A 20,430-nucleotide genomic window follows, 5' to 3' on the forward strand; every position below is an offset into this window, starting at 1 on the left:
AAAAAAAAAAAAAAAAAAAAAAAACGAATCGAGATTCACGCTGGGATATCTTTTCCGTGCAGACAAACGGATCTCGAATTTCGAAAAATCGCAGAAAGAAATATATATCGCGTGTGCGGAGCAACGAGTAACGCAGCAAAAAGTAGAAAATACGCAGAAAAGTAGAATATATCGAGAGCTCACGTTTGTTATCGTAGTGTCGGTGAAACGAATGTGATGGGACACGAGGAGGAGACACTTGCGGAAAGATGAACAAATGTCGGATCAAAGTGAACGATAAAGAGAGAGAATGTGAAAATGACCGGATTTACGGCGGGATTTCCTCCGAAGAGAATATACAGTCTAAAATCTGTTATTTTTTCTTGGTGAACAAACTTCTCTAATTATTCGTAATTTTTCGAATAAAGAAAAAATATTTTTCTCATTCATTTTTGTTAAATATATTAAAAAAGTAAGTTTTATTATCCTGCCGTAAATTCCAATCAGGGAATAGAGCTGTCGAGCAAAAAAAAGCAGGTCGTTGCGTTTCCTGTTGAAACGTTTGTTGTGCGTGCGTCGCTGTGCTGAGTCCGGATTTTCGGTCACTTTGTACGCCACGACTTTTCTACCCCTCTTTTTCGAGTAGCCACTTTGAAAAAAAAAAAAAGAAAAAAAAAAGAAAAAAAAAGAAGCGCGACGAGACCGTTTTCTTCAGCGCGTGCGAGATTATTACTAGTCTTCTTTACACACACACGTACACATACACACACACACACACACACCTGAGAAAATCCGCGCGCGCAATTCCCTCAGACACGCTGCTTCATCCGCGCGTTCATCTTCTCCCGCCCTCCCCTCCTCAACAAGCTCGTTGTAAAGTTTTTTCATTCGCGTTAGTTGATAGAAGCCTTGTAAAATTTACTTAAACAGACACGCGATTCATATACCCAGGCCTAAAAAGTCTGTCGAAGTAAGGGCGATAATCGCATTTATCCAACTCTTTATATTATTATTATTATTATTATTGTTGTTGTTATTGTTAACGCGCGGCTCGAGTCCGGGACTTCCGTCATTCCCCCTCTCGAATCCTTCGACTGTATAAATACACAAGAATCGCGACAAAAAAAAAAAAGATTTCCCTTCCTTCACTCTCCCTCTCTCTCTCTCTCTTTCTCTCTCTCTCTCCGGCCGAAACGAGATAAAAAAGAGCACCCTGAAATTTCCGCGCGCAACCAAGGTTGTCCTACTTTCCGCAGAAGATAAACGCGATGGCCACACACAGAAATCGAGGTGTACTTCGGCAGAATTACAACAAAGTGAACTTTGTGAATTAATTGTGTAATAAAATAAAAAAAAAAAAAAGCTATCCTTACGGTACTGTGCATTCACACACTCATGAGGAAAAAAGAAAAATGAACATATACCCGATATCTATATATATACATATATATGTATACACGTATACATATGGATAAATATATATATGTTGTTGACTCTATTGAAAGTATGATAATATATTATGGATATATTATAATGAGAATATAATATAAAAATGGCGCAAGCATTTAAGACACAAAAACCTATTGAAGAAATTATTAATGTAATTGGGAGAATGTGTAACAATAAAAAAAATCGTAAGAAATAAAAGTGAAATAAAATATTACCTCTTGTAAGGTAAAATGTGTATTATCGTTTCCTTTCTCTTCTTTGTTTTTTGTTTTCCTTCTTTCTCTTCAATGCGTTTGCAGAGAGAATGCGTATATAACACAGATAAGGCAGATATAAAATAAATACCTCAAACCCGTTTATCAAAATAAGTTTTTTTTTTTATTACGCATTACATGTTTGTACAAATATTTTATTTACACAGATCTCAAAAATTTGTATGTACACATTCATCACTCGTAACGTAACGTTTCGTATTTTTACACCCTCTCTAGTTGAGTTGAAATTCATGCCCATGTGAGATTATTACTTATCTTCCTCCGAGTATTTGTCAAGATTCTTAACAATTAAAAGAAAAAGAGATTACTGTATATGCGATAATCACTAACCGGAATGATTTGATCACATAAATGAAGGAAGCTTTGGTCAAAAATTGGCATTGTAAATAAGATTTGAATGGCCGCGCTACATCCAGTTTGTAACGTAACAGAGCAAGATTGTGTGTAAAGATTATATAAGGTTTATAAAATATTTGTGTATAAAAAAATGTGTTGACGCTGATAATCTATGATACGTACACGGTATGTAGTATAAAAGTGAGATTACTGTATATATGGATTTACCTCAACCGATCTGAGCAGCGAGTATTTCAAATTGCGAATTAAATTACGTATGTTAGTAGTAGTACATTATCATAACATAATTAATTGTACAAATTCTCGAACCACAACGTAACTATAAGTAGACAGGCTTGTGTGACACGCCTTTTTCTTTCACTTACATCGTAATAAATAGGAAAGAGATTAGAGCATTTTAAATTTTTTCAGCTTAAACATTACGTCTGTGAGTCTCTTAAATATACGAAATTTATGTTAACATAGAACTAAATGTAATGTTAACGAGTTTTGATATTGATAACGTAATCGTACTGTCAGGATTCCTGTCTCAGAATAACCTTTAGATCGTCCGGCAATACGTGTGTGATATCATCTATTCTTTCTCGCAATTTTTCTCGAACCGAGTTATCGATCGGTACGTCATCGATGCAGCTCTTCTCCAATTTTTGGCGAATTCTGAGAATCATGTCGACCACTTCCACCTCGTGCTTTCCCTGTACCCACGTTTTCAAATCCTGTTTAACGATTGTTACATATTAATATGAGAAAAATACAAATTTTGTGTAAATATTAGTAAAAAAAAATTGAAAATATAGAAAACAATTAGTTACATACTGCCTGCGATAACTTTTCCAACTGCTTAACCTGCAGCTGTTGACTCAATTCTGTATATCTCGTGTGGAACCATCCAGAGAAATTGGGCGAACGAAAGAATCGTTTGTACAATCCCACCCAATCTCCTTTAATGCCCGTAGTCAGTTGAGGACCGGAGCTACTCAAGCTAGCGAGAAAGTCATCTGGATTGAACATTTGCGGAGTGGGAGTTGCCTGAAGAAAAAGGAATATGATTTCACGTTCTACAATTATTAAATGTCATGTCTCTAACTTACCTTGAAAGGTGATATGTTTTTTTGAAGTGGCATGAGAGTCGCGATGTATCTCTCGAGCGGTATCATGAAACTTTCCGTTAATTCCATCAAGTGACGCTTGAGGAGCGCGGTTTGCACCTCACCCGGACGTTTTGTCTGAACGCCTCTGAACAGCTTCTTCAAAATGGTCTTGTCTTTTTGCAGAAACGGCTTGTACTGTGTGTAAACGCCCGGTTTCGAGTCTAGCACCTTGAGATTCTCCGACTTCTTGATTTTGTATCTCTGATCTTCTGAAACATAAACAATCTTGAACACACCATTTGCGAGCGAGCGTCATAGAACTTACCGCTGTTGTTGCCGTTGCTGATCCTGATTATGTGCGGCCAGTGTTGCAGAGTCTTGGCGAAGAATGGATTGGTCACACCTAGTATCACCGCGGGTGGCGTCGGCGAATCGGCCGTGTATTCCTTGAATTCCGAATCGTGGATAGTGAAGTACGGGCGATGATCGGCGCAGTATTTCAACGGCGCGATCATCCTACACAGTTATAATATTTTTTCAGTATGCAAGTATTTAGCCCAACATTAAGTACAATAAGCTGTGTCTTATTTACTTACGCTATAAGTGCCTGAACCATCTCAGAACACGTAGTCGGCGAACCAGCCATTACGACAATTGGCTCGCTAAGAAGTACAAGCTCCCACAGTAAATGTACGTAACTAACAACACTAGCTAGACTCCGGAACATGTCGCCCTCGTATGCTGACGTCAAAATCAGTCTTCGCGTCGCGTGCACGTTTGGTGCATGCTCCATGGCAGCAATCGACGGGATTGTGGCCTTGTAATTTTGATTTGGGATGTATGTCTGAAATGAATTCAAATGTACACATGGAAGAATATTTCGCTTAAACTTTTATAGGTTTTGCAGTTACGTTTTATTACCTGAAATAAGACACCAATAAGAGGTAAGTGAACTATCTGGCCTGGAACCGGAGGAGGCCAGTGATCGATTTCTCGTATCACAGCCTCCATAAGCGCCATTCCAGCCTCAAAAAATTCCGGTGCTATCAAAGCGCATAATTCTCCGAATAAATTAACAAATGGCAGTTTTGTAATAATAACAACACTCTGAAAACGCGATCACACAAATCGTGTTATGAGATCGAATAAATTACATTCAAGTCTTAATGATGTTTAAAAAGTGAGAGAAGAGACCTTTTGAAAATATCCTCTGGGCAAAGATTTATCCTTCACTTGTCGAAAATAAACGTATCCCCAATAATAATCTTTATCTGTTTGCAGGAAAGAAGATGATTTTCTATTGTATTCCTTGAGAGCATTGGTTTCCTGTACCATTTTGCTATTCTGTCTGATTCTTACATGATACTGAGTATCTCCCATACATCCAGAATTTGAGTCGGGAAAGGCTAAGTAACAGACATTTGATCTCTCTTGCTCTGATAATTTAACATGGCTTGGATAAATCGCCTGTATTTATAATATTTAGTAAAATATTTAGAATATATTAAAATATTTTTTAAATATTAAAATAAGTAAAATATCAAAATATTTTTACACATCTATATCTACATGATATAATTGTACCTCTATAGCTTGACCCAATTCTAAATCGAAAGTAACAATGCATATGCAATGCACCCAATTACTGAAACGTTCCCATTTTTCGTATATAACTTCGTCCTTAGTATTTACACCATCCGGTTCTTTACTTGTTGAGCAGGAAGGAACTGACATTGTTTTCTTTTCTACTTATCTACCGAATCACTAGGATATATATTGACACATCTGTCAGTCCTTATTGCACATGATGGTTTTTTTTTTTTTTTTTGTTCTCTTTAACTATATGACACTCATGTTGGAGCAATTGACTAATAATTATGTCATGTTAAGATGAATAAAGATTCTCTATGATCTGAAATATATATATAAATCAATTAATAATATTTTTACATTAGCTTAAAAAAAAAGAAATATATTGATGAGATATCTAACACAAGCGATATCTAAACCAACTTACCATTTAAATATATATCGCACCTCTACGCAACATGCGTGTTAACTATAAATCTCTTCTAGGAAATTCTCAGCGCTAACTTTCATTCTCTATGTTCTAGTTCTATATTTTGTACCCTGTTCAACGATATTTAAAAACATGGAATCCACTAATTGTGTATGTTCTGTTCTCCAGTTAGGAATGAGTGTGTGTGTAATAATGACTTTCCGCCGTGCAACGCTGAGTCAAAAATTCAGTGCGGCAAGGAGCAGCCATGCGTAACGCCGGTGCGACGTGTGTGTTTACTCATTTCAATGTCTCGGCTACGTACACACGATTGTTAAAACCTCCATATGTTTCCCGCCTTCGGATAACAATCTGCCAAACAATACACCAGCGGTGCTGGCTGCACGATCGACTCGGTAATGCGGGCGCGATGCGAGCGAGCTGCGGTTTCACCGATGAAGTTGTCGAACAGCAGCGCAAGTTGACATTTGTGTACACATACGGCGCTCACCCTCGCTTCATCGAGAACAGTCTTCATAGTGTTTGAGATACTGATTGCGCACCCCAGCTGGTGTGTATAACCTCGAATGTGCCCGTCCGCGGTGCTCAGATCTCCGTTCCCTCGCGCGCGCTCGGTTGACGACTCGTCAGATTGATTCGTTTCGACAATCACTCGATTCTAAACGCGAATCAATCAGCACCGTTATTTGGTTGTTCCGTGACACTCGACGGTATGTTTCATGTTGTTTCGCGGAGAAATCAGGCACATCTCCTAAAGCATGGCGGCGTCCTTTTCCAAGGTGTATCCCTAATACTCGTCCTGGGAACACTGCGGAGGCTTCTGGTGGCGATCTGACGAATCTACGGTTCCGCGTGCGCCTCCTCCTCTTCCGCTATCTCGCTTCGCAATTTTGGAGAACACACATTCCTATCGCAAAGCAAACCGGATTTTTATCTTCCTTGTAATTCGTAATTGTGTCGAAACGTATATGTGTGATAATCATCAGATATAGAAAAACACTAATCGCATATATAAAAATTCGAACTATAAATATATATATATATCAGATGGCTTGTTATACACACATATGTATATATAAAACTTGTGACAAAACAAATCTTATCCTTAACCAAACAATTCTAGACTTTTTATATGTTTATTTAACACTTACGATCATATAGTGTGAACATTAATTATCCAGCAACTTTTTTTATGTCACAATCTAAAAAATACAAATACCTTAGATAGGCTCCACAGCTGATTACGTATATCGTATAATATAATATGTACATGTATGACACATGATACCTGATATTGACAAATGACGGTACGACCCTGAATCGTCGATGACGCTCGCGCGCATGGCGTAAACACGCTCTAGTCTCGCGGTTGTCACGATTCTGGACTGTCAAGCGGACGCGGACCGCGCGTTGAGTCTGGTAATGAATGTGACGCGGTCGGTGCGCGTTTTTCCTTTTGCGTCCAATACGTCGCGATTTAAATTCTAGCTGTGCTTTTTCCTCGTGTTCTAAACATGAGCCACGTTTTTCGTCGCGGTGCGTCCGTCAACGACAGCACGGGTGTGTCTGCCGATTCGGTCATGCTCCGATACGGCGCGATCAAGTGTACCAGCCGTTTCGTCGAAGTGTGTCGACGCGATCGCTAGGCCACGCGCGCGAGGTTTTTTTCTTTTTTCACCGATATGCACAATTGACGGACCGTCGTGATGTCAGTAACAGCGGCGACGGACGACGACATTACGCAGGATAGATGTGTTGTCACTTGTAATGGCAAGGACGACGTGCCGGTGGTGACACAGTCCACCACCAGACGTGGGCTCAGGGTCTACAAGATCGTGGTGCTGGGTGACGGCGGTGTTGGCAAGTCAGGTATCCGATTGGACGTATATTGAAACGCGTGTCTGTATTAAACGCGCGTGATGTATTAATTGCTTGTTTATACGGGGATGAAATCTCTTTCAGCTGTCACTCTCCAGTTTGTCAGTCACAGGTTCCTAGAGTATCATGATCCCACTATAGGTAATTTATATTTCTCTGTGTAAAACAACTTACTTGATTAAAGTAATTAATTGTCTATGTGAACCTGAGTTAATTCAAGATGTTGTTTTTCTTTCTGTGCGCAGAGGATTCGTATCAGAAGCAAGTGGTCATCGACGGAGAAGCAGCTCTGTTGGACATCTTGGATACAGCTGGACAGGTTCGAGATTCTTATGTATGTTACAATGACCAGAACAACATTCTGCGATACGTCTATGTGTTTTCCAAGATTCTTATTTAATGTTTACAAACTGGGAACGTTTTTTCTGTGTTATGTATCCAGGTGGAATTCACGGCAATGCGCGAGCAATACATGAGATGCGGCGAGGGTTTTATAATCTGTTATTCCGTGACAGATAGACACAGCTTTCAGGAGACGTTGGAGTATAAGAAGCTGATATCGCGGGTGCGCGCCAACGAGGACACTCCTCTAGTGCTGGTTGGCAATAAATCCGATCTACAATTACAGCGAAGGGTATGTCAAAATTGTTGTCGAGGATTGACCGTCGCACACAATGATGTCTAATGTTCATTCAGAATATGTCACAGCGAACAACAACGTGAGGTATTGATTTCCCGCACACATACATTGAACGCGAAGCCTTCTTTCAGGTGACCACGGAGGAGGGCAAAGCGGTGGCGGAGGAGCTAGGCTGTCCGTTCTATGAGACATCCGCCGCGCTCAGACAATTTGTAGATGACGCGTTCTTCTCGTTAGTTCGGCAGATTCGCGCGAAGGAGAGATCCCGCAACTCGCATCGCAAACGCAGCCGTTGGTGGCGAATTCGTTCGATATTCGCTTTTATATTTCGACGCAGAAGACACGCTTCTCATCATTCGCCATAAAATCGCATTTTCGAGATAGTGAGTCTTTTATTAAAAAACAAAAAAAAAACAAAAAAAACAAAAAAAAAGGGAAAGAAAAAAACCGTGTAAATCGATAGAGAATATAGCGCTTTGACAAGAATAATAAGCATTGTGTCAGATCACAACGAAGAGTAGGTATATTGCCTGATAGGTTTTATTTATAGTTCGCGTGATGTAGGCTCCTTTGTTTAGAGACTGACGAATCGTCAACATCTCACTGCCTTATCATTGACCCCGACATTTAATATTTAAAGTTACACAGTAAAAATGAAAAATTGTTGGGCCGACTTCGGAATGCATGATTTGCAACTTGTTTCTTGGATCCGAAATGTCGGACAGATCAAACATTCTTGTGCTGCTCAATAATAAGAAGAAACATAGAAGACATAGTGATATGTACACACAATAGAGATACGATCCCCCGTAGTGTATACATAGAGCAAATATACCTCCGACATATTTTGAGATTGTTTTTCAAAATAGCTGTGTTTTTTCGAAAGCTAATAAATTTTTCAGTTAACATAAAACAAACTTCTTCACGAAGTTTGGTAACGATAAAACGGGAGATAAACAAGAGCCTAAAACAAACGGATAGATAGAATTCCAACTATTTCTCTGATATCGTAGGAGATATTTAGATTTTAGTTGGTACGTAATACATGACTGTGTAACCAAAGAAAAGTAGATGGAGTGTTAATATAAAGCGCAAAACTATACAGGGGACGGCAGAAGTGCGAGATATTATGCGAGAGCTTCACGATGCGAACTATTGTACGATTAATCACTGGAAGAATGTGAAAAAAATCGCGTTTTTTTTTTTTTTTTTTTTTTATTTATTTTAACTAATTCGAAAATGTAAATACGCGCGAGACGTCATATAAATATATATACAAAAAAAAGAGTATTTTATATTATAAATTTAGAATACGCGCTGCTATATAAAAATTACGTACGAGAGCTACACGAAAGTTACAATAAGTTGCAAAGTTTAGAATTGTTAGTGTCTCTCTTTTATTTAAAAGAATTTACGATAAAAAAAAACATGTACACATCATGAACAATTAAAAACTGATGATAAACACGAGATATTACATCATTTCTGTGCGTCGCAAGTACAGAAATTCATACAGGCATGAGCAGAACTCATAGATATCTGTGGTAAAATAGTTGAACATATATAATAAATGCCTCGAATCATCGTATACGCAACTATTCAAGAGAAGTTAATAGAGTCATATATATACCATACACCATTCGTGATTTTTCATAAAAAGATAAATATAAATCAGTTATTTATTCTTTAATTTCACGAATTGACGTGGCAAAATGTTTGCGACATAGCTATAAAAGACAAAAACGGGAACTAATACACATATAAATATCAGAAAAAAAAATCATGTAGGCAACTATTGTAGTCCGCATAGTAATTATCTAGTCGTTACTTAATTTTTCCTAGTCACACTCTGCATTTTGTTGTAATACATTAATTTATATCTTGTCAGTTTAATTCTGTAGATAAAAACCGTTGACCAATGTGCACTTTTACATCACCTTCGAATAATCTGTTATGGTTATCGTAATGAGGAAAACTTATTACGAATATTTATACATGTATGTATGTATGTATGTGTATACATATATATATATATACATACACATACATTAGTAAATTAACATTTACACAATTAGTACAGAGCAGGCGCATTTTTTTCAGTTTCGGACACTAACAACGCTTTTGGCGCGTTCACGCGTTTATTGTCGTTCCCACTTTTTTTCTCGGTTCCTTGTGTTTTTTTATTCCTATAAACATATAACACTCGAGACTCCAGGAACGGTATGTTAGGTCGAGCTTTGGGCTTTCAGCGCACAGTTTACTGCGTCGGGAATACATTTATTACATAATTAGTGTATACATTTATTTTTACGTCAATATCGTTCTTGAACTCGGGTGTCATGTGTGCATCACCAGTAAACAAAACAGAAAACAATGGGGGAAACGGCGTGCGTTGAACGTCGGCTCTGACGCCGTACAATACATTTATACACATATGTATATAATATTTTATTATTGTAACATATACAATAATTTGCAAGAAACAGAAAAAAAGAGAGATATATATATTATTAGAAAATACTAATAATTATTATTAGTGGTAGTAGCAGCGAGAATATGTAAACAGCGAATACAAAGTATTACCGGCAGCATTGACCTTGCAATATGTAAATTAACATATTAAAAAAAAAAAGGTTGTATCGATATAAATAATTATGCCGAGATAATAAGTATAGTTGCATGTGTTTAGAAAACTTCATGTGTGTGAACGGAAACATAAAAAATAACATGGAAACATAAAATATTCTTACTTTCATATCAGCGAGAGAAGTATTATACAATACCGCTCGTCTCAATTAAAAATTATGAGACAAGCACTGAGTAGCTATTAGAAAGATACAAAATATTTACACACAAAAAACAAACGTTAGTTATTACATTTTATATGTCGCGACGTTTTATCAGTTAGCTACGAGTAGTAAAATTACAAGCGCATAAAATGGTATATATACATAACGCGAATTATGGATCTCGTGCATGATAATGCAAATATTGTGAGCATAATAGTTAATAACACAAAAGTAATAAGGCACAAGCGTGCGTAGATAATATAACTTATAATTTTTACGTATACGCGCGCGCGAGGACAATATTGATAATCAATGATTTTCAGGAGACGCTACTTTGTTTTTTTTTTTTTTTTTTTTTTAATTTAATTCAAATATAAGAACACGTGTGATTTTTTACTTCGTAAACAGTAAGAGTCGGATAACATATTGGAACACATAAGATGTTCTTGCATGTTGCGAGAGCATCTCATATGAAATTATTAAGATTTTGCAATGCCCAAACATAAGATAATTATTGTAACAAAATTTTATGTAAACTCTATATATTTTGGATACAATGATTGTTTTATACAGAAAAAAAATTGATACCGTTTATCATGTAAGCTAACCAACATGCAAAATAATTTTACAATAAAATAAAATATAATCTTATGCTACTGAGAAAAGAAATATCTGAAAAAGAAATTAAGCTGCGAAAAAATTGATCAATATAATAACTCTTGCCAACGTAATTTCTGTGTTACTGCAAAATTTGTTACAAACTTGAACGATTACTTACCTTTATTCAAGAGGAGATCTGAAAATAAGTATTTTTTGTTACAAATCAAGCGTCTGTAATAAAAGAAGAAAAGAGAAGACAGTAAGATATTTATTTAATTAAAGATTGTTTATCCGACTGTTTTTTTCTTTTACATTCTTGTGTAAAATATTCAAACTACTTGTTACATAGCTTACCACTTCTGTAAGCGGCACGAAGTATGGCTCGTTAAAAAATTATTGTATAAATTTCATTTTCAAAATTTGCTAACAGTACAAAAAGTTATTTCTATGTAAATCTCATTCTCAGATCTTTCAATAATCACAATAATTCGTTTGTTTTCACGTAGAGATTTCATTTCACTTATATGGCCACAAATGCATGTGTATCAAAAACAATAAACTTATTTTGGCACATGCGCATAGTGCTTCATGTTCTCATAACATAGAAAATATTTTTTCACTTAATAACATATATATAAAAAATATTTCTATCACAAATAATCGAGTAGAATACAGTTATTCAATATCTGAATTATGACTGCATAATACATATAAACTTTGTTTTCCAAACTCGGAAAGATCCGTGACTTTTCCGTGAAACATTTTACTTACATAATTTTATCTGTAATATTTTAATCTAAATAACTTGTAAGTTATTGCAAAGCTGTTATTGTGTCTCTATATTACATTATTATTTTTATATTCAGGTTTGTTTGTGGCATCCTGCATTTTTCCCTCTTCCTCATAATTTTCCGGAAGTAGCATAGTCTCGTCTGTACTCTGAATCTCATCTCCATTGTTATCTACTACAATAACAAAAAATATTAAAAAATTATTGCTACAATATTTGTGTTTTCTATACGTAGCATTATAATACAATATATAAAAAACACAAAATTTTAGAACAAGTTCCGACAGATAAAACTAAGAGCAATCACAGAAGTCACAAATTCTTTTCATTGTGATACATATAGATTATCACAACTTGTATGAAAGTTCAAAAAAGTAATTAGCATATGATTGCGCTGTTTAAAGTTTTAATTACCACGTGCACGATTGTCAGGATCTTCCAAGCCTTCGGCATCTGGGATACCCTGCTCTGCGGCGTCATTCGACGTGTCATTGATTTGTTTCGTACCCGTTTCAACTGAAAGCCACGTAAACTAAATTACTACACTAAAATAATGACTTCATGTGTGTTTCTGAAAAAGTTCAATTGTGATTTTTTATCCAGAAAATATCCATAGTGATACTAGATACGTATAGTAATAGAGAGAGATATTAGTTTTAGATCAGTTAATAAATAATAAGTTAGTAAATAACACATTTATAATGAGATAAATGCAACTTCCATCAATTCTTGTTTCCACTTTATGCATGCGTGATATATAATGTTAATATGGAGAGAGAAAGAAATATTTCATAACACAATGTATGGTAGTAATAATAATTATCCGCAACCACAATCCTTTTTAATGGAGACCAAAAGCAGGAATATCTTGCTGAAAGTGTTAAGTATCAAAGTTTGTTTTGGAAGTTTTTATGCCCAAAGCGCTTTTAAAAAGTTGAAAGTTTTACTTTATCACATTTGTTTATTCTTCATATTTCTACAAAATACAAATTAAAATCTGTAGCTCTTACAAATTAATACTTTTTATATTATAAGTTGTATAAGATTTGTTATTACAAATACAATTGTTATATGTTATAACTGTGTAAGTAAATCGCAAAACAGTTACATACAAATAAACATCTTATAACTGCCCATTATAATTTAATTATAAACCATATGTTTTCAGCGAGAAATATAGATAGAAATAATAAATATACAAAGCATTCAACAGCATTGTATAAATATATGTAGAATTGCAAAAAAATCTTCTTCCATTCTGTGATATGTAAAAATGTGTTTTTTTTTCAAAATTAAATTAAAAAAGCAAGATTAAAAAAGGCATATAAAATACAAATATTTATAGAAAATAAAATATTAATACTTGCATGGCACCCTACTAACCCAGAGATTGCTCTCTCTTGTCCAGTTTTATATTTTATACATTATAATACACATGTATATTAGATCTTGCGAAGAAATGAAGCGTAAAAGAAGCTAACAAATACATATTACACTTTTATTTTATAAAGATAAACACTTTCGTGTTACAATCCTGATTTTCTTATATAAAAAAAAATAATAATCGATATTAGATTGTTGATTTTGACAATTAATATCAGAATAAAACCAAAGGACCGAACGCGATACCATATCTCAGTTAGAAGCGATACAATGTGAGTGTTTTCCTAATATGAAGATTTAGTTACAAGTACGAAAATGTGAATTTTTTTATATACAAATCTATCGTGAGCTCTTAATTTCATGTCTGTGGCAGGATTTTCTCGTCTCGAAAACGAGCAAAGGTATCACTACCTTTCTTCAACATAGTCACTGAGAAACGAGGAGGTAGGCGCACAGCACCAGGTGGATCTGTTGGTAGGATCGGAATTCCGTGGTACCGCAAACCTCGCTGACCAGCTACGTTTATTCTTACAGCAGACTCCGGTACAGGATGCAACTGAGACTTGTTAGTGATCCCTGTCGTTGCTAGATCAGCAAACCCCGACAATATCTTATAATGCTGAGCCAGTAAAAAAAAAATGTGCAAACAAAAGGGAAAAACGAGTTTGTAGTCTCGTTAATTTTTGCGTGAGCAGCCCATACAATCGGAGTTAAAATTAACGGGAGAAAACTTGACGAGGTAAAAAAACAAACAAACTAGGAGATATTATTTTTCTATCTTTGTCATTGAAGCTGAGTGCAATTAGAACTTTTTAAGCAAATCGCATTTTGTTTCATATTATAACAAAAAATAATACTTTTCATACTAAATGCAATTTTTCAAAAAGAATCTTTAAAAGTTGTTAAAAATCAAAAATGTGTGTGTAAAGTTTAGAACAATAAAGATGTTCGTTATAACTCACGTGGTCGGAGATTTGGAGTCTCTTTTTTATCCGGTGGTGAATTGCAACTAAGTTTAAGCTCCTCTACTTCCCCTTTAAGCTACAACATAAAAAGTATAAACAATAAGTTGTCTTGCATATCTTTTTATTTTTAATTTTTATAAGAAATAACAAAAATTCACATACCTTTTCTATATCCTCTTGAAGCTTTTTATTTTCATCCCGCTTTACATTCAATTGAGTAGTAAGAGTGTCCTTTTCTAATCTCAATGTTTCTAATGTTACACTTCTAGTGGCATCTACTTTTGTCAAGGAATCCAGCTCACCTTTGCACACAGTAACCGAATCTTCCAGCTCCTCATTTTTCTTTTTGAGATCAATTTGTTGATCCAAACGAACATGAAGAGAAGCCAACTCATCTTCTGTATGCTTATACCTTTGCTCCAAGTTACCTCTTAGAGTTACGCACTGATCTCTCTCTTCGGCACTGAGAAAGAAAACCAGTTTTTGTCAGAACCAGATTGTGGTGCGCTCATCAATGACTGATATTACTGATTCGGAAATATAAGAATACGAAGAAAAAAGACAATGTTGTTTGCACGTACTGTGCGAGCAAACCACAGACAAAAAGTTTCATGAAAAGAAACTTCATATCTTGGTTCGTATAAATCCGAAAATAATCATGATTGACAAAAAATATTAAGAATTAATGTTTACATTAACCTCGTAAGCTGCTATCTTCATTACAAACATACTACTCAAGAAAGTAACATGGTAACATATATATATATATATAACTCTTTGGTGATCAGAAAATATTTAATTAAACAATGATTAAACACAATGACATTGTATGTGATGCAGTCCGCACAAAAAGTAGTCTTTCATTCATCCTAGAGAGTGTGACAAAGATAAAGAAACGAAGACAAAAATCAAGATCACATGAGAAAACTTAGCTGGGCATAAAGCAATCAGTCAGATTTGTTACCTGATCTTAAGCTGCTCGTTTAAGTCATCGATCTGCCTGACGAGGTCCAGATTCTCGGAAGACAAAGTCCACCAGTTGCAGGTGAGCCACAGACACGCCAGCAGAAGTCCTCCGACCAGGAGGGGCGGGCATCTGCCGCCGCCGACCCTCATGCCGTCGATTCCCATTACTTGTTCCTTCGTGTTGTGTGCCAGCTATGTCACTCGGATGGAACACATATGCCACGTTATCGGTCAGTTCGCGCGTGTAAATACAAATAAATTTATATCTATATACGTGTCACGCGCCCGTTCTGCGGAACATGAGAGACGCGCTGAGCGGATCGCACGTAACCCCACTCGCTTCGGGAAATCCGATCGTCTCCGGACAACGTGGAGGATTTTCTATATACGATAACGTCGCGACGCGATGACCGCGCTTCGAGTTCTCTCAGGTCAGGAATACTTTCGCGCGACAATCATTGGAAAAGTGTGAATCTTGCAGTTCGGGGGGCGTACTCCGATTACAAACTGCCGGCGCCGGCAACCAGCAGCAATACGATATAAGCAATAGCGTTCTGCAGAGACTCCCCCGCTCCCTCGTGGAAACGTGTATAGGGTGTTTCAGAAGTAACGCGTGCTCTTCTATCTTTCTCGACAAAAACTCACAAATTTTTTTTTTTTTTGACGAATTGAATCACAGATGACACACACACTCATCTTTCGACATATTTTAAAATTTATTTTTTAAGTATTTTATAAAAATGCTATATCTCTTACTCTTGCTTATTTTTAATAAATAAATTTTATTTCAAGGCTTCGTTATATTGAAAGTGATTATTGCGACAGATTATACTTCCTTTGTTGGCAGGTTGTTTTCTACAAACTGTTTATCTCTCTAAATTGTTGAGCGCAACTTCTGGATTTCTGTGTGTACATATATACATACGATGCGATCGTACGATAATGATAAAAAGCGCGGAATTCACGTTTTTCTATCTATCTATGTCATCACTATTTTTGCGTTTGTCAGAAATATATGACTTCTCGCGTAATTTGCATAGATGTAAATACGCCTATTCTTATTTTTCATTGTTTGCCGATACATCGATATACATATATATAATCCGTAAATTATCGATTCTAGTCTTGTTATGAGAGGAAACTTAATGGAAGCACACACTTCAAGTTCATTTGATATACTACCGTTGGGCACACGTGTGCATGTTTTACTTATTGGAAAAAATAAATTTTCTAGGACGCGCAATACGTAACACAGAGCGATATATCACGAAGACCTAATTATGACGGTTCTTTGTGTGTTGCACACTTCCGACGCACGGAGAACGGTAATGTAATATTTTTACCATTAATCTTGCGATATTTAACGTGTTTTGTATGAGTCAGAGACGCCTCATAGTGTTGAAAGCGCTTCGCAAATCGCGATTTCTTGTAAAACGCAATTTCTTAAACGGTTATATCTTTAGATCGCGAATTAGCATTTGTGAATGCCGCTTACGCGTTTTTAACGGGCGACGAAGAACCGAGGCACTCCGCGCGCAGGCGATACAATCAATTTCTAGATCCTTGATGGAGATGGATTTATGACACCGCGATTCTCTCTAATGCCAATTAATTCCTTCTGTGTGCAACACTGAATCACTACTACGTATAAAATCCATTGGATATCAGCGTACGACCTTGTTACCTTTCTCTTCACGGTTAATCGTCATAAACCGTATACGGTATCGATCTGTTATTTGCAATTTAAACGAACCGAACAATTTTTTACATGTAAATATATATACGAAGTCGATCAAAAGATTACTTCGACGTGGAAGATTTACGACTTACGAAAAAAATTGTGAAATGTTAAGTAAAGATTCTTCTTTTCACAAGTAATGAGTACATAATACCATGTGCTGTTTTCTACATGCGTTACAATTTGACGGATATATGTTACAACAAAATAAAGAAGAATAACTTTCTTGTTTTCATTTAAAAGTTATTGTACATGCGGTTAAACATTTAAATATTTAGTTTAAATAAAGTTAAAAAAAGAACTGATATATAAATACCTTTTTAAATCGTAGAATTGCACTCTTATTTTTAAGCAAGCCGGAATTTCAACGGATGAGCACAGGTGAACGTCTATAAAGAATGCACATGTACAAAAGTCACATTTATTTTATCCTCCCATCACATTATATATATATATAATATATATATATATATATATATATATATTTACTTAACACTGTTCCATCGATGAAAATTCATAGCCGATCGGAGCGCAAAAATATGTCGCGGATGTGATGAAACAAAAAACTTACCGAATATATACGGCACCAAGCATACGAATTTTTTTTCTGATCAACTAATTAACACAAAGTTTTTCACAGAATACCATTCGAGATTGAGACGTAGAATCGTTCGGGACAGGTGGCGATCCTGTCCGTAAACAGGATAACACTGACGCGAGGATCGCGGGTTTGTTCGCTTATTATCTTGACGAGAGTGCGATCGCAACCAGTAACACCAGTCTGATAAAACACGCTTCTGCTCGTAATCGGAAACCATATCGCGTGGCACTTATTTATACCAGCAGTATAGCAACATTCACGTACTATTACTCATTTGTGCAATAGTTTCCTTATCAAATATAATTGATTTTCTATCTCGATTTACACACACACACACACGCACGCACTTTATGATTTTTTTTTTTAAATTTTCTCATAAAATCTTAGAAAAATGGAAACTCGACAGAGATAAATGTTATATTTTGCTGAAAATTGACTACCTTTACATCAATCTCTGACGTTTCATTAAGGAAACTTAACTTATCGTCTACATTATCTTAATAATATTATTTATTACACAACTAGGTATTTTGTTAAACTTTCTGATTTATGTATTTGGTCAATTTTTTTTGTTTTTTTTATTACTGTATCGATTTTATATGCCTTGAATGATAATAAATGATGCAGAACACACACACATACATACACACAAAAGTGATATTAATTCTTTCGAAAGTTGTTAATTCATTCGGTGTTATTTATTTAGCTCAGCGAGAGAGGCATTTTAATTTGCGTCGATGATTTGCGATGCGTCATAGCCGCGCACGAAACCTATTTCGAAATCTAAGCGAACAAACCGATTGCGTATGGTGCACTTCTTTTTCCCCCTTCTCGATTTTCCACACACATCTTCTCTTTACATTACAACGCATTTGCATGGCTACGCTCTTGCAAACAGAAATAAAATATATCATAAATTTAATAGATCTGTTGCGTTTTTCAGCGTCGTGTCAATTATCGAACGCCCGAGATGGATCTATAAGGGTCACTTTTCGATCTATATAGTATATATTTCTCACACGCACAAGCCGATAATATACCCGGTACTTACACCGATACTTCGCGAGTCGAACGTTGGATCATCCTTCGGAGCATGAAAATAATCCATTCGGTCGCAACGCGTGTAACGGAAAGTTGATTGGCAAAGACCGTAAGTACGTACGTAGAGATCGATGTTTTAAATTGAATTTCGAAACTGTGTCAGATGTGTTACGTTTTTTTGACGAATTTTAAAATAATGAGAGATACGTGTCGAAAACAAACGTAGTTGTCCTTGATACAAATTTAATATTTTCTCTTTTTTTTTTTTTTTATATTGATTTATTGTCAAAGTGATGAGTAGCGGTCGTGTGCTACATGTAAGAGAGTTACGACGCGTATTACAGTGACATTATTGTGCACATTGCGCAACTAAATTTACGGTGCAATATATAAAAGCAAGAGAGAGAGAGAGAAAGAGAGAGAGGGAGACGATACTTCCCGTCCAAACTTTTTTAACTAGCAGATATATTGCACTAATCAGCATTCTAAAAGTAGAATAATATACGGCGATGCATACGAACGAATGGATGATATTTAACGTGTGTGACGTCACAATTTAGGTGTGCAAATAAACTCGTTATAACAAAAGGACAATTCTCGGAGTTAGGCTCATTGTGTGTTTCTTGATTTTTCTGCTGACGTCTCAATCGCAGACCCTACGTTATGTTTCATATAATAATCTAAACATCGCGTTAACAAAGGAGCAATATATTTTCGAGACAGCGCGAATAATTTCTTCTTTTTATAAAAACCATGACGTAAAATCTATATAAAAAAATACATCTGATTGTTTGAAAGAGTTTCTTTCACTTCGAGTATGCGGATTATCTAACGCCTTTCGCATTGCGAAACAAAAGAAATAGCCAGGACGAGCACACAAAGCGCGCTTTCGTTTATATATATGTGTATACATATATATATATATATATATATAAATATTTTCATGAGTAACATTACATTTTCAAAACAATTCCACAATGAAAGGTTTTCGCATGTGTCAGGTCTGCGATTAGGCACGCTAATTCCGTGTAAACACAGCGACATCCGTGTATTACCTAACGCGACTCGAAGGACTTATTTACAGTTTGCAAATCTCGAGAAGATGCGTACGAGACACGTCAATCGTTAGTCACACACACACGCACACACACACACACACAGCGCGCACCTCTCACCTCCTCGCTTTCAAACTCGCTTAAATATTCAATCTCAGAGATATGCATCTTCTCTCTCGCAGCAATTTCCTCTCACACGCATCGTTCCGATTTACACACGCGGTCTCCTTGTGGTTGCTTATTACAAAAACGGTATATAGTTTACATTTATCTGTCATTATGTATCGTGAAACTTTCGTCCCCGCTATTGTAGATCGAATTATTCGAAAGTATCCTAGTTTTTGTTGCGTATCAGAGGACCGGCGATCCTTACAGAAAAATACAAATCTCGTTAGAGTGTCATTGCACGTTGAGCGTTGGTGCGATATATTATCGTCTCCGCTTCTTTTATCTCCGCATCATGCCAAATTATATTTCCATCATCGTCGCGGCGCGCACTCCGTCTCTTATTATCCTATTACGCTAGCGCGCGAAATCACTTTCTCCCGCCGCGATCTCGTCGAAATTTTCACGTACTCGTGATCGATCACCCCGCGCATCTTTAAAGGTATCATTTAAAGAACTAGTGTATAGAAAAGGAGTTTGTAGTAAAATTATGGTCCGATGCTGACATTGGATTCTTTTCGGCCACTCGTACAGCTCTCGTGATCAGATTGAGATTTTCTTGCGTTCGTTCAATCATGTTTGCTAAGAAAAAACCGAAATGCACAAGATAAGTAAATGTTGCACTTGTCGATTCAATTCATCTATTTT

The 20,430-nt window shown here is 36.1% G+C and overlaps 3 protein-coding genes across 10 annotated transcripts; 1 reads left to right on the top strand and 2 right to left on the bottom strand.

The window, feature by feature from the left end:
- Positions 1 to 1,761: 1,761 nt before the first annotated feature.
- Positions 1,762 to 5,993, bottom strand: LOC109852994 (protein DENND6A). 2 transcript variants are annotated; one of them, XM_020424672.1, is made up of 9 exons: positions 5,169 to 5,993; positions 4,736 to 5,063; positions 4,346 to 4,618; positions 4,073 to 4,258; positions 3,748 to 3,995; positions 3,477 to 3,667; positions 3,152 to 3,420; positions 2,877 to 3,089; positions 1,762 to 2,776 (listed from the first exon to the last, which is right to left on the bottom strand). In XM_020424672.1, exons 2-9 carry the CDS (start codon positions 4,883 to 4,885, stop codon positions 2,576 to 2,578), a joined length of 1,731 nt encoding a protein of 576 aa, XP_020280261.1. In that variant the 5' UTR covers positions 4,886 to 5,063; positions 5,169 to 5,993; the 3' UTR covers positions 1,762 to 2,575. The 2 variants fall into 2 exon arrangements, with proteins under 2 accessions (XP_020280261.1, XP_020280263.1); XM_020424674.1 differs by having other exon boundaries at positions 1,763 to 2,776; positions 3,152 to 3,417; positions 5,169 to 5,991.
- A 284-nt stretch (positions 5,994 to 6,277) lies between these two features.
- LOC109852996 (GTP-binding protein Rit1-like) lies at positions 6,278 to 10,667 on the top strand. 2 transcript variants are annotated; one of them, XM_020424681.1, is made up of 5 exons: positions 6,278 to 7,040; positions 7,134 to 7,190; positions 7,295 to 7,383; positions 7,492 to 7,683; positions 7,821 to 10,667. In XM_020424681.1, exons 1-5 carry the CDS (start codon positions 6,878 to 6,880, stop codon positions 8,052 to 8,054), a joined length of 735 nt encoding a protein of 244 aa, XP_020280270.1. In that variant the 5' UTR covers positions 6,278 to 6,877; the 3' UTR covers positions 8,055 to 10,667. The 2 variants fall into 2 exon arrangements, with proteins under 2 accessions (XP_020280270.1, XP_020280271.1); XM_020424682.1 differs by having other exon boundaries at positions 7,295 to 7,368.
- A 148-nt stretch (positions 10,668 to 10,815) lies between these two features.
- On the bottom strand, positions 10,816 to 17,765 carry LOC109852995 (Golgi membrane protein 1-like). 6 transcript variants are annotated; one of them, XM_020424676.1, is made up of 8 exons: positions 17,492 to 17,765; positions 17,237 to 17,309; positions 15,181 to 15,374; positions 14,379 to 14,679; positions 14,214 to 14,292; positions 13,663 to 13,836; positions 12,283 to 12,384; positions 10,816 to 12,043 (listed from the first exon to the last, which is right to left on the bottom strand). In XM_020424676.1, exons 3-8 carry the CDS (start codon positions 15,345 to 15,347, stop codon positions 11,916 to 11,918), a joined length of 951 nt encoding a protein of 316 aa, XP_020280265.1. In that variant the 5' UTR covers positions 15,348 to 15,374; positions 17,237 to 17,309; positions 17,492 to 17,765; the 3' UTR covers positions 10,816 to 11,915. The 6 variants fall into 6 exon arrangements, with proteins under 6 accessions (XP_020280265.1, XP_020280264.1, XP_020280267.1 ...); XM_020424675.1 differs by having other exon boundaries at positions 15,181 to 15,382; XM_020424678.1 differs by lacking the exon at positions 17,492 to 17,765 and adding an exon at positions 17,410 to 17,486.
- Positions 17,766 to 20,430: the final 2,665 nt, after the last annotated feature.

The sequence above is a fragment of the Pseudomyrmex gracilis genome, unplaced genomic scaffold, assembly GCF_002006095.1.
Source record: "Pseudomyrmex gracilis isolate BER0280 unplaced genomic scaffold, ASM200609v1 scaffold_41, whole genome shotgun sequence".
Lineage (NCBI taxonomy): Eukaryota > Metazoa > Arthropoda > Insecta > Hymenoptera > Formicidae > Pseudomyrmex > Pseudomyrmex gracilis.

Excerpts from the sequence above, each read along its gene's own strand:
- LOC109852994 (XM_020424672.1), bottom strand. The coding sequence starts at position 4,885 with ATGTCAGTTCCTTCCTGCTCAACAAGTAAAGAACCGGATGGTGTAAAT. Across the intron at positions 3,421-3,476 it reads CAGCAACGGCAACAACAGCG|AAGATCAGAGATACAAAATC; the intron begins GTAAGTTCTATG and ends TTTATGTTTCAG. Across the intron at positions 3,090-3,151 it reads AAAACATATCACCTTTCAAG|GCAACTCCCACTCCGCAAAT; the intron begins GTAAGTTAGAGA and ends CTTTTTCTTCAG.
- LOC109852996 (XM_020424681.1), top strand. The coding sequence starts at position 6,878 with ATGTCAGTAACAGCGGCGACGGACGACGACATTACGCAGGATAGATGT. Across the intron at positions 7,041-7,133 it reads CGGCGGTGTTGGCAAGTCAG|CTGTCACTCTCCAGTTTGTC; the intron begins GTATCCGATTGG and ends AATCTCTTTCAG. Across the intron at positions 7,384-7,491 it reads GACAGGTTCGAGATTCTTAT|GTGGAATTCACGGCAATGCG; the intron begins GTATGTTACAAT and ends TTATGTATCCAG.
- LOC109852995 (XM_020424676.1), bottom strand. The coding sequence starts at position 15,347 with ATGGGAATCGACGGCATGAGGGTCGGCGGCGGCAGATGCCCGCCCCTC. Across the intron at positions 12,385-13,662 it reads AGTGACTATGTTGAAGAAAG|TTGAAACGGGTACGAAACAA; the intron begins GTAGTGATACCT and ends CGTGGCTTTCAG. Across the intron at positions 12,044-12,282 it reads TCCTGACAATCGTGCACGTG|TAGATAACAATGGAGATGAG; the intron begins GTAATTAAAACT and ends TTGTTATTGTAG.